At 42.3% G+C, this 13601-nt stretch overlaps 1 protein-coding gene across 8 annotated transcripts in view; it reads right to left on the reverse strand.

The window, feature by feature from the left end:
• Nucleotides 1-226: 226 nt before the first annotated feature.
• LOC132149311 (G patch domain-containing protein 8-like) overlaps nt 227-13601 on the reverse strand; it is a 53415-nt gene continuing 40040 nt past the window's right edge. For 3 of the 8 annotated variants that reach the window (XM_059558446.1, XM_059558447.1, XM_059558448.1), the window contains 5 exons: nt 6740-6807; nt 6564-6650; nt 5888-6031; nt 5604-5734; nt 227-5504 (listed from right to left, as the gene is read on the reverse strand). In XM_059558446.1, the coding sequence (XP_059414429.1) occupies nt 1568-5504; nt 5604-5734; nt 5888-6031; nt 6564-6650; nt 6740-6807 (4367 nt within the window). In that variant the 3' untranslated portion in view covers nt 227-1567. Of the gene's footprint in view, nt 5505-5603; nt 5735-5887; nt 6032-6563; nt 6651-6739; nt 7384-9800; nt 11246-13601 lie in introns of those variants that run through there. The other 5 variants (XM_059558451.1, XM_059558454.1, XM_059558449.1 and 2 more) reach the window with 3 other exon arrangements.

The raw sequence follows: 13601 nt of genomic DNA on the forward strand, positions 1-13601 counted from the left end.
TGTATTTCTCTAATCTAATTTCATTGCAAATATCCGGTAGTGCTGATGTTTAAATTATGGAATGTTAGTATAATGTATATGTACTATACAAGGTGGTTTGCTGTAGCAACATTTTCATACTATTACTTTATTTTACTACCATATATATATATATATACACACACACACACACACACACACACAAACACACACACTTCAATTAATTAATCACACCTGTACACCAGAATTACAAGTCAAAAGTTTTTATTTGCTGATGCAGAGGAGGAATAAAAAAAAAAAGAAGCTAATGTCATTGCTGCCATTTACAGTAAAACAATGTCAACAAGTTTTGCCACATTTTGCTTTCCATCCACTTTCCAAAGACACTCCTGACCTTGGTAGTACCAGCCCTGATCATGTTTACATATGCTTTTCCATCAATTTTTTCATAATTTTCTTATTAGCATTTTTAAACAGGTGTTACAAACCTTTATTTTACATAGTTTCACTACGTTAACTTTATTTACAGTTAACTAATTGTACAGAAAGAAAACACATTCAGAAAAAAAAATGAAAATAATTTAAAATCAAATGGAAAATAAAAATATTGCAGAATACTACAATCATACAGTTATTACAAGATGCAAAAACAGCATCTTAATGTACATTTTTCAGTGCAAGATTTCACAATTTCAACAAGGGAAGGGAACCTTCAAATCCCAAAAGTGTAACCTGTTACATAGTTTCACCAGCCTGTGACATAAATCATTTGACATCAACATGTCTTTTCTATTCACCATTTTCAGATAGTTTATAGTGATTTACAACCAATCAGCAAAAATAGCTTAACACAGTTGAGTGCTGAGTATGGCTTTTATTTGAATAATCTTGTTCATGTTTTGTGAAACCCTTTGATCAAACTGTTTTTGATGACTGGAATGAGCTAAAAATGATCAAATATTATAATATTTCAGCAAACCAAACATCAGTTTATCACAGACTGGTTTTATAAAGCAGGCTGAAGTGTATCTTTGCATATTCATACAGTGAGTTAATAAACTCTGCAACTTTCATGAATGTTTAGTACACAGAAAACCAAGTCTCCAAAAATGACCACCCATAACAACTGTAGCAAACCACACTAAAAAGCCTACATGAAGATCTTGATTATGGCTTAAGCCAGTGGGCTTCTGGATATATAAACACATTAGACAAATGAACAAAAATAGATGACATACCATAGAAAATTAAACAATATGCCAGTGGTTTCCTAGTTGATCTATGAAGATCCATGTCTTGGACTATAAACCAACTCTTGCAACTCATACTCCTTGTGTGAAAATATATACGATGTTACATATGTCGACCTGCCAACCTACCTTCTGGTTCAGGCCATACCATTTAATTGCAATCTCAAAAGGCAGCCAATAAGATCTTATTCTTTCCTCAATTTAAATGTACTCCTACACAGCACTGTTGAAGTATCTGTAAGGTAGCACAGCATGTAGAGGACAGTGGGTCCCCAAGATGGTGTCACCCAAGCTTCACACTGCTGGGCCAGGCCCTTTCTTTGAGAGGAGATGGATTTTCAGGATCCATGGTTTGGAGGATGCTGAAGGTCCTGCCCTGAGAAGATAGGGTGAAGAAATGGGTGTAGCTGTAGAGCAGCTGCTGCCGCAGCAGTGCCTGGCCGAGGGGCAAAGAGAGTTGGATAAAGGGCAGCATGTGGGAAGTGGTGTAGAGCAAGAGGAGTGTGATGGAGCGCAGAGGCTGGTATAATATGTATGGGTTGGCCTGAAAGGAAGGCAGTGTGGTGGGCAGGAATCAAGCCAGTGTGTCCTAAAGAGTGACCCAGTGAATGACCCAAAGAATGGCCTAAATGCGACAATGAGATAGGGGTTAGATGATGTTGAGGTATGTGATGCACCTGGGCTAGCTGGGCATGGGCAGGGTGGGGATGATGTGGGTTATGGGGATGGAGTCCCATGGCAGCAGCGTGGTGTTGCAGGATGGCGTGCTGCATTGTGGTAATAGAGGTAGCAGAAGCTGCAGAAACTGTGGGTTGCTGAATGTGGATAGGCTGCAGTGCAGCTGGTGGTGGCGGTGGTGCCGGGGCAAGGTTAGCCACTGCTGCCAAGTTAGCTGCTGCTGCAGCAGCTGCAGCTGAGGGGAAGGTCTTCACCTGCTTTGCTAACAGTTGCTGTTGAATGTGCTGTTGAGCTGCTTGCTGCAACTTGCTGTATTTCTCCATTTCCTCTGGGGTAAAGGTGATTGGTTGACTTTCTAAAGGTGCAAGACCATCCTCTTCAGCTTCCATGCCCATTTCCCCATCCTCCATGTTGGGAGGGTAACCAGGGTAGGTGTGCATAGTAGGCTGGGGACCCATTTCAGAAACCATTAAATGTCCATCCAACATGGGATTATTGGGGTCTTGTCTTGGTTCACCTTGGTATTGAGACATCATCATCGCTGGATCCTGCTCATATTGCGGCTGAGACTCATGAAGGGCTGGAGGGTCTGAGGGTGGATGTTTTGTCTCTTCAGATGCTGCAGCATTTGACACAGCCTCTTCCTCCAATTGCTGCTTTTGTTGTTGTTGAACTGGTGGCTGAGGTGGAGGAGGTGGTGGGGGAAACTCACGAATGGGTTCTACCAGGATAACTTCGTTACTATCCGAATTTTTCCCCTGCTTCGATTTTTCACCCTCAGTTAAACGTGTAAAAGGAAGTAATGGTAGCTTCTTCCCTGCTTGGAGCTTGCCAAAAAGGGGCAACATATTTTTGTTTCCAAGGGCAGGGGGGAGTTTGGGCCCAAAGTATCCCCGTGGAGGGTCCTTGAACTTGAGGCCTGTCTTGGTGCAAGTACCGGATTCATTCCCTTCTTTTTTAGATTGGATTTTCTCCAACAGTTGTCGAGCTGTGAATGAATTTCGATGTTCTGCAGCCCCTCCTCCATCCTTTGAGGAAGCACCCCCACTACCTCTTGTTCCTTGTGCCGATGAAGAGTTGCTGTTTCGGGTATGTGAGCGGGAAGAGGACCTTGGAGACTGGGAACGGTAGATTCGTGACCGGCTGAAATTCCGCCGCCGTGTTGAGCTGTCAGATCGGCGACTGTGACCGTGCCGTTGTGGAGAGCCCTTGGTAGAGCTAGATGAACGACTAGCAGAGCTACGGCTGCGACTGTAGTTGCTGCGTCTGTAAGAACGAGCACTGCTACTCCTACTACTACGACTGGAGCTGCGACTACTGCTCCGTTGGTGTCTCCGCCGATCATGCTTCCTGCGGCTGCGTGAGCGTGATCGTGAACGAGAGTCCTCCTCTGAAGAAGATGAGGTGTAACGTCGCCTGTGGGATCGCCCACTATCACGCCTTTCATAGTCGGAGTCTGATGAAGGTCTTCTTGAGCTGCGGCGACGGTCTTCATCACTGTAGTCACTATAACTGTCTGAGTAGCTATGGCTATGGCGACTGTAAGCACTGCTCCCAGCTGAGGAACGTTCAGAGCTACTCGAGTAGGATTGACTGCGTGATTTTTGACCTCTGTGACGTCTATGGTTATGGTCTCCTCGACGAGACGACCTACTACGTGAACGTCCTGATCGTCCAGAATCGTCACTGCCGTGTCTTCGTTGCTCACGTTGTGGTGTGGAGCGACGGCGAGCTGGTCTAGAACGTTGAGAGGATGATCCACCATCCTCCTCGCTGTCACTACTTGGAGGTCGACCTCCACTTATGCTCTTTTGGGCTGACGAAGAGCAGGAAGCGGCAGGTGTATTGGTGTCAGGTTTAAGACGTTTAGCACCATTGTGTTCATCTGTAGAGCTAGGCTTTCCTGCACTGCTTTCCTCAACTCCAGACTGCTGAGACATTTTGTGGGAACGTTTTCTCTTTCCTCCTTCATGGGATGTGCTTATTCCTGATGACTGAGAGATGGCTACTCCATCTTTGTCATCCTTGTCTTTCTCTTTTTCCTTCATGTCGCCTCCCTCTGCTTCGATATCATCAGTGCTATGTGGTTTATTTTTGCTTTTCTTTCTTTTGTGTTTCTTCTTCTTTTTAGTTTTCTCTCCTGGAATATCTTTTTCTAACTCCCCCTCCACTGCTGCTTTTTCTTTTTGTTTGGAATGCTTGCTTGACTTCTTGTGTTTCTTCTTCTTTTTCTTTTTCTTAGACACTGCAGAAACATCTTCATTACTTTGTAATTTCTGCTCGTTGTTCACACTCTCAGCACCCTCCAATTCCAAGGGTGGTTGTTCCTTTTGAACTGTACTGGGTCCTGCAGTTGTTGTAGCAGTGCAAGTCTCTCCACTAGTGACAGGAGCACTGTCTGTGTTTTCATGCTTAGACCCCTCTTGTCCATCAGTGCTAACTGGCTTGGCAGGTTTGCTGTTTTTGCCTGCCCAGTTTCCTTTGTTTCTTGACAGTTTGAAGTCAAAGTAAAGAGGATTACAACTGTAGGAGAGGGATGGCTGAGCCTTAGTAAACTCCAGCAATTCAGAAGGCCACTGCAAGGTCGTGCTTTCATCCTTACTTAGCACAGGAAAGAAAGGCCCAGTTGGCATGCGGGGACCTGTGTATGTAAGCTTGGACATTCCTTGCTTTGGATCAGCTTGCTGGGACAAGTTATCTTCCACTGCTGTATCACTTAGCCCTGCAGGTGTACTACCTGATTCTTCCTCTGTCATCAATTTAGCTGATGTGGGAGAAGGATTTGTGTTTTGTGTCAGTGCAGGTTCCTTCTCCACATCTTTTTCAGATGTGCATCTAGTGACTTTGATATGTTTTTGCTCTCCCTCTTTACCTGCTGGTGCCTTCTCATCTTTTACTCCATCCACATTCTCTTCCTTGCTATCACACTGATCTGAAGCCTTCATGAAAAGCAGAAACTGAAAATGCGGCTTGACCCGACAATGAGCAGGTGGTACATAATGGTAATATTGTGGCTCCTGTCCAGAGTAACCTTCCTCCTTTCTCATCATCATCTTCAGTTTGTTCAAAGTTGAGGCCAGGGCACCTCCATCATCTGGTGGTGACTGCTCTTCCTCACCCTCACCACCACTTCCACCACTCCCACTACTTCCACCTCCTCCTCCTCCTTCTCCTGCTGCTGCTGCTTGGGGGATATCAGTGGTGGATGTCACACTTACGTCCTCTCCTCCAGTCTTTTCTCCTCCCTCTTCCTGACCTTCTTCTCCTTCCACTGTCTCTTCACCATGGTCTACAAACAAAGCTGCAGTCGTCTCTAGTTTGACTGGGGCTTTCTTAGCAAAAGAGAAGGAGACACTCACTTTGGGAGCCTGTGAGCCTCCAGAAGGTGTTGGGGAAGAGCTAGTTTTGTTAAAACCAAAACTGATGGCAAGGTCTGTTCTAGGGGAACTTTGACCACTAATACCACAGATTCCCTTATCTTCAATAGCCTCTGTGTTGGTATCCACTGTCATAGGCACACCATCCATGGAGTCTTCCCCCTTCTCTCCATCTACTGCCACTGTGGTAGTTTTAAACATGGGACCACTACCAGGGACACTGAGAAATAAAGTAAAGAGATGAGACACATGAGATCTTGAGCTACAACTGGCAATAATTCCTTCAAAAACAGTAGAAGGCAGACTTCATTTTACTTACAGGTCTCGCTGTTTCCTCTGTTCGGCCAATTCATGAAGCCGCCGCAACATCTTCTCCTGTTTCCTGCAATCCTTCTTGGAGCGAGAAGACACATTCCGAGCAAACTCTCTCTGCTTCAGCTCCTTCAGTCTCTGTAGGATTAATCAGAGAGGAATAAGAACTTGTTATGGGATGTAGCGTCACAAGATAAGTTAATATTTGAATGTGAAAAAAATTATTTTTTCAAATTTGTTCAAAAGTTCATGCTGTTAAAGTACAGTCATGCCAATGTAAATCTCTCATACCTGCTTGTGTGCATGATCGTAGGAGTTGATGTGATTGTCAAACTCCTGATGTTTCTGGTATTGCTTATCACACAGTTCACAGTAGAAATTGGCCCTCAGGTCCTCTAAAGCTTTAGCGATGGCCTTTTCTTTCTCTGCATAGTCCTGCAAAACAACAGAACAACATATCATGAAATAATAATGGTCTGAGGGTGAATGGGTATGGAAAACGGACTTGCACAGGCAATTTTTGGTATTAGTGGCAAAAGGAAAAAAACATGTAGAGTCATGTACTGCATATGTAGGATATTTTGTCAAAAAACACTGAGTTTGTGTGAAGGAGAATGCAGCGTACATATCAACATGTTCATAATCTCAAACACTACACAGCTTTAGAGAGAGACACACTTTGCTTCGGTTACCCACAGTTACCCTCAATTATTTTTTTGTATGTTTGCTTGTATGTGGGTTGAACTGCAGTGGAACAAGAGAAGCTTTGTATCTGTCCAAGGGTAGTGACTGTGACAAATCGATCTCAAACATTCACAGAATTTTTACAAGTCTCATAGCTACTCTATGACAAAACAGGGAATTGGGGAGGACTGTAAAGAAAGATAAATTATGTGCATAGATTTGACCTTTTTTTTTTTTAGAATGACAGAAAAGGGTGAATAATGCTGCTATCATAGAATTTCACCTTGTATTTTTGACGCAGTTCCTCTGTCTCTTCTTTTTCCACTTCCAACACCCGGCGCTTCTCTGTGGCATCTTCTGCATAGTCCAGCTGTGGGCACACACATACACAAAAAGGTTAGAAGGTCATACATTAATTTTAACATTAAGTAAGAAAAGCAGAAACAACAATCTTTTCACCTCCATTTCCATGCGCCCCATTCCCATGACGTCATATTTGAGGATGATAGGCACAGGGTCAGTTCGTCCTATGAGGTTAGGGGGAGAGGCAGAGAGAGAGATAGGGCAGAGATTAGACTTTTGTTTCGATGCAAGAGAAAACTCGGGGCGGGACAGCCTGCTTAGAGCACAGAGTGCTGGGTTAGAGAGACTGCCTTCAAGTGCAAGAGACCAGAAAGCTACAGTGAACCAACCTCTAGCCATTCTCACAGCTTCATGTGCAGCTCTCCTCTGAAAGGCCATTCCAGGTGCTGCGATGTGATTGTAACTAAGCCTAATTTTAATTGTTTACCATTTGAGTTTGCTGCCAATTTATTTTGTAATGAACTAAATACCCTAAAAAAGCGAGGAACAGAAAACAAGGAGGGGAAGGTTGGGCCGAAGTTTTCAATGAATTTGCCACAGCGTCTCTACAGTGGCCTGCTTAAGGAGGTGTTTATGCTTCCTTTCTTACTTCCTTAATTTTTCTGTTATCTCCCTCCCTCTCTTTTTAGCCATGTCTCAATGCAGTATGCATTGTGTTCTGTTCAACTCATGTTCTTAAAGGGTTAGTTCACCCAAAAATCAAAATTATGTCATTAATGACTCACCCTCATGTCGTTCCAAACCCGTGAGACCTCAGTTCATCTTCGGAACACAGTTTAAGATATTTTAGATGTAGTCAGAGAGCTCTCAGTGCCTCCATTGAAACTGTGTGCATGGTATACATGGGTGAATAATGACATAATTTTGATTCTGGGTGAACTAACCCTTTAACTGTTTTGACAGGGAGGCATTTGGGTTGCCGGAGGGAGTAGGTATCAGCATTCACTGTATCTTTTCACAGTACTGCGACAACACTGACTGCCTGATCCACAGTATGCCTTTCATATTACTCTTTTTTTTTTTCATTTATCTAGTTTTTCTAGGTTTGAACCCTCTCTGAGCTCTGCTCATCAACTAATTTTTCTAGCTGACTGCAGGCCACACCTGGATGCAAATTAAGGTTTATGACCCATATGATATCCTGAAATAGTACTCTGTTTTACTGATAGTCATAGTCTGTCATGTTTTATATACACAAGCTGTGAAAAGACCTAGATCAGAGGAAAAGTAACATCAGAAAAATGAACACAAATCAGAATGAAACAAAAGAAAAAAAGGACAATCAAAACTACATTGAAGATTGACACATAATTGCTTAATCCACTCATAACCAGCCAAACGAAGCAGAAAGAGAGAAAAAGAAAGAGACACAGGGAGTGAGACAAAGACAGAGAGAATAAGGACACAAGCACTGAGCTACAGCAGCAGAGTGACGTCAAAGGCCAGAGGTTGCCATGGTGACAGTGCAGGGTTGGGGGAAAGGATGTACTTACCTGGGAGAGTGTGGGAATGGGGTGGGGGTGGCAAACATACAGACACAGACAGGAAAGGGTGGGGTCTCAAATAAAGGAGAAAAGGCACAAGAACAGAAGTCATAATCATTTGTGTCTGCACAGGCTAGCACCATTGTCACAGTCAATCAGACTCCAATCAATCATTTGGATTTCAGTTTTTTTATTTCTGCAAGTCTTCCTCTTTTTTTTGACAATTTTTGTTGTTTCGGGGGGTGGGGGGGGGTGATTAAAGTTAAAAGCAGGATCAGTTTATACCCTTGGACTGATCTAATGACAAAAGAAAAGAAAAACTTCTGAATAACATTGGAAGTAACTGAACACACTAAAGGGCTAGGAGCTCTACACATCCACAAACCAAGAAGGTTGATATAAGGGTTTTTATTTTTTTTTTCAGATCAGATGGATATTTAAGGATGTTCTTCTCTAATAATATTGTAAAATGTAATTATATATAATACTTTATCCATTACCCATGTACATTATAATTGTGTGAGGCCTAAATACACTGACAAAGACGAGTTTTGGTGTAGATTTTCCAAATATGCCATAATATGAAAATAATTATTGGTCCACTGGTATTGCCCATAATTTTAAAATCAGTTTCACAAACAGAATCCCGAAGACCTTCGAAAACTGAGTGAAAAATATCTCTGTCTTAACACTCACCGTGTATAACTACGTCTTTCACATTTCTCTAAATTAAAAGGAATTAAGACATCAGTAATGCAAATACAATTTGAGAAAGCTTTTTTTGAGTCATGATAGATAAAGCATTAATTCTGAGCCCTTGAGAAGAAAGACCTGCATTACAATTTCGAAACTTAATTAACAGTCTAATTTGTGGCAGAGAGAGACTTGAGTTTCAGCCCAGTGGTATAACTGTTCCTGTAATGAAATGATAAAGGAGCGTGTGCGGAAACGATAAGGGCCTGATGGGATTCCAGCCCCCACCAGAGCTTGCAGGAAAGTGTGCTGAGGGATTCATCCTACCACCAGGGTGCACAATAGAGTTCCATAACAAAACTGAGAAACTGTATATAACAAATGAGCCTGGTATGAATTGTATAACTAAACAATACCGAGGCATCTGGTTATAGTGTCTTGTAATACACTACCATATAATTGCAAACATGGAAATGTCTTGCATCTTCTTGTAATGATTAATATTGATTATTTCCGATGGTTGTTTGAGAATTTTCCATAAAATGTAGGTGGGAATCCCAAAATCAGGCCCCCAAGTCAACGATCTCAATCCTTTCCCTTCCCAACAATCTTTGGGAACAATGTGAGGTCAAGACTAGCATTATGCATTCCAGTGAAAAAACAATGAGAATGGACGAAAAGGGTGCAATGCAACAAAAAGGGGGAAGTAAATCTAAATACCCCCCAAAAAACTGAAAACAAACAGAATGAGAGTGTTCTAAAAGAGTGCATATTGAACACTAAGAGACGGGCAGCAGAATGAAGACTAATACAAAGAGAGGTAGAGACTGTTTAAGCCTATTAAACACTGGTGCTCTGATGATGAGAGTCATATCAAAACAAGAAATGGGGGAAGTAAAATCAAACAAAACAAAAAAATGAAAGCATAAATCAAATCAAAATAAAATAACCAATTCAATCGGGGTAAAAATAACATTTACCACTAAGTTTACCATCAGCACAACATGGCCAGGATCATAATGCTGCAAAAAAGAAACACCAATTGGTTAAGCAGGAAGATTGAGGCACAAAGAGAGCGTTCAGGGGTAAGGGGTAAAGGGTTAGGGGTCGGGTTTGGGGGCAGGGGCTTTGGTGTACCCCCTACCAATGGGCCTGGGTGATTACAGGGATACCCTCTCACCATCCCTGACACTCATTCTCTCCTCCTCTTTACTGCTGATTTCTGGTACTATAATTTCAGGCTTCTGGGTTCCTGCACAATAAAGTAAGGAGGATACAGTTACTAATTTCAGACTTCCCTCTAAAACAAAGGTTTTTCGAGGAAAGCCTGAAAACCGCTTCTAAAGCTGTCCGCTCTCTCATTTTCCCTTTCTTTGTTGATTGTCCTTCAACAGAAATGTATCAAACATCACTTAGTTCAAAAAATGAGTACCCTCCTCCCCACTCCCGCCTTCCTCCAATCCCCCCTGCGGGTCCATGGCTCTGCATGAGTGTTGAGAGAGAGGTCGTCGTATGCATACTTCATCACGCAGCTGTAAGAGCTATGAGAAGCATACGATGTGAGTGAGCTTTTAGCAGCGCATCGTTCTTTAGAGGACTAGATCGGTTTCATAGGCGTTTTCATCTCGCCATTTATCCAGAATCGATTCCAATCTGTTTTGTGGTATGCTGCGTTGCTTAAAACTCAGTTTCACAAGACTGGGTCTCTACAGCCAGCATTCTCTGCAGGAGAGGGGGAAGGAGATGGGTCAGGTCAGGTGAGGCTTTCACAAGTAAATACATTTATAAGAGGAGAAGTGGGATGCAGGTGAGATGGTGTGAAGACTTCTCCCTGCAAGCTAAAACACCTGAGCCCCCACCCCTTGTTTAGGTGATACACATACACACACACACACACATTCAGCACATACAATTTCCACTCCCACATGTACCACAGGTGTACATTCACTTCACAAAAGTGGACGCAGGCAGATAGACCGATTGAAGGCGGAAGGAGAGAGAGGATGGGCAGGAGATTGAGGCTCATTCTGGCAAGCCATTCAGGGGAATCATGGGAAAGAGGCAGAATCATATCCCCATCTCATGTTCTCAGCCAATCAAAACACCCCCATCGCAGCCAAATATTTACAAGAACTATTCTAACATGGGTGAATTCTGAACACAATCAAGAGGGGAAAAAAATTGAGTATTCATTTCTATAAAATACTTTACTGATTCCATTTTGGTATGAGATTCAAATCGTAGCGCTGGTATTTTAAGCAGTGTTTAGTGATTGTAAGCGTAGAGAGCAGAACTAAGAGAAGCCGTTAGGCTACACTGTAAAAGGGGGAGAGTTATTACTTATTATTTCAAGAAAAACATCCACACGCACACTTATTCAAACATACACACAAACATACAGTGGGGGAGGTCCTACAAACCTTACCTAAAAAACAAGAGTAAAAAAGAAAGAAGAGTAAAAAAAACAGAGTCAATACAATGGAAACTCAAAGCATTGGGGAGACATTTCAGCAAATTCACACTCAGTACCAAGGCTCTGTCCAAAAGATAGAGAGAAAAGGAAAAAGAAGGTTCAAACACCATGGCATGAGCACCAGAATGGGTGAACAGATGTGTTTTGTTTGTGTGTAGGTTTGTGCATGTATGCAGCAGAGCCCTTTGCACAAAGAGTGAGTGTTTTCTCAAATAGTTCCCAACATTAACACTTGACTGAGTCAAAACACATACGCTGGTCACCTTCATCTGAGAAAGCCTGACTCAATTACTCCTTGTTTCCACAAAAGTGATTTGTGTGTAATTTGGTGTGCACACTTTGCACAAGCTCTCACTCTACCACTCCCCTTGTTTCTCTCCTGCAAGATGGAACTAATCTACTTCCTCAAGCTCGCTGGAAGCTCTAGGACTTTATCTGATCTGGAAAATCTCTCTCACTGCAAATAACATCAGCCACTCCCTGTCTGCTCAGTGTATTAAACACAAACAGTATGATGACAGGATGATGACAACCAAGAAAGGAAAAAACTCTGATCTTTTGAGTGACTTGCCAAGCTACAAAACAGATGGACGGGAGCGCCGGTGTGCACTGGCAACATTCCTAATCTGTCACACACTTGACTTGGCTAGGATGTCAACCTCTGGCTATGGCTACTTCCTCTGGGTTCTTAGCACTGTTAGTTCTGAGTATCTAGCGATATGATCCCATTCGATACCAGCACAGTTTTTTTTTTTTTAATCAATGTAGAATTTCGATACTTCTCTGTGCTGAGCTGATCATTAGTCTTGTGTGTGTTAAACACACTCTACTACATGCAGACAACTTTATTTTAATAAAAAATAACAAATGAAAAAATATATAATCATAGTCTATGACTAAAAATAACATTATAAACTAGGTTAGTGGATAATTTAGCAGCAAGAGATACTCTAGAAAAATCACACGTGCACAATTTTATAGAATCTACAAATCCGATTCCAAAAATGTTGGGACACTGTACAAATTTTGAATAAAAACAGAATGCAATGATGTGGAAGTTTAAAATTTCTATATTTTATTCAGAATACAACATAGATGACATATCAAATGTTTAAACTGAGAAAATGTATCATTTTAAGGGAAAAATAAGTTGATTTTAAATTTCATGGCATCAACATCTCAGAAAAGTTGGGACAAGGCCATATTTACCACTGCGTGGCATCCCCTCTTCTTTTTATAACAGTCTGCAAACGTCTGGGGACTGAGGAGGCAAGTTGATCAAGTTTAGGAATAGGAATGTTGTCCCATTCTTGTCTAATACAGGCTTCTAGTTGCTCAACTGTCTTAGGTCTTCTTTGTCACATCTTCCTCTTTATAATGCACCAAATGTTTTCTATGGGTGAAAGATCTGGGCTGCAGGCTGGCCATTTCAGTACCCGGATCCTCCTTCTACGCAGCCATGATGTTGTAATTGATGCAGTATGTGGTCTGGCATTGTCATGTTGGAAAATGCAAGGTCTTCCCTGAAAGAGACGACGTCTGGATGGGAGCATATTTTGTTCTAGAACTTGTATATACCTTTCAGCATTGATTGTGCCTTTCCAGATGTGTAAGCTGCCCATGCCACATGCACTCATGCAACCCCATACCCTCAGAGATGCAGGCTTCTGAACTGAGTGCTGATAACAACTTGGGTTGTCCTTGTTCTCTTTAGTCCGGATGACATGGTATCCCAGTTTTCCAAAAAGAACTTCAAATTTTGATTCGTCTGACCACAGAACAGTTTTCCACTTTGCCACAGTTTATTTTAAATGAGCCTTGGCCCAGAGAAAACGCCTGCACTTCTGGATCATGTTTAGATGTGGCTTCTTTTTTTACCTATAGAGTTTTAGCCGGCAACGGTGAATGGCATGGTGAATTGTGTTTACCGTCAATGTTTTCTGGAAGTATTCCTGAGCCCATGTTGTGATTTCCATTACAGTAGCATTCCTGTATGTGATGCAGTGCCGTCTAAGGGCCCGAAGATCACGGGCATCCAGTATGGTTTTCCGGCCTTGACCCCTACGCACAGAGATTGTTGCAGATTCTCTGAATCTTTGGAGGATATTATGCACCGTAGATGATGATAACTTCAAACTCTTTGCAATTTTTCTCTGAGAAACTCCTTTCTGATATTGCTCCACTATTTTTTGCCGCAGCATTGAGGGAATTGGTGATCCTCTGCCCATCTTGACTTCTGAGAGACATTGCCTCTCTGAGAGGCTCTTTTTATACCCAATCATGTTGCCAATTGACCTAATAAGTTGCA

This window comes from Carassius carassius, chromosome 9 (genome assembly GCF_963082965.1).
Source record: "Carassius carassius chromosome 9, fCarCar2.1, whole genome shotgun sequence".
In the NCBI taxonomy this organism is placed as follows: Eukaryota; Metazoa; Chordata; class Actinopteri; order Cypriniformes; family Cyprinidae; genus Carassius; species Carassius carassius.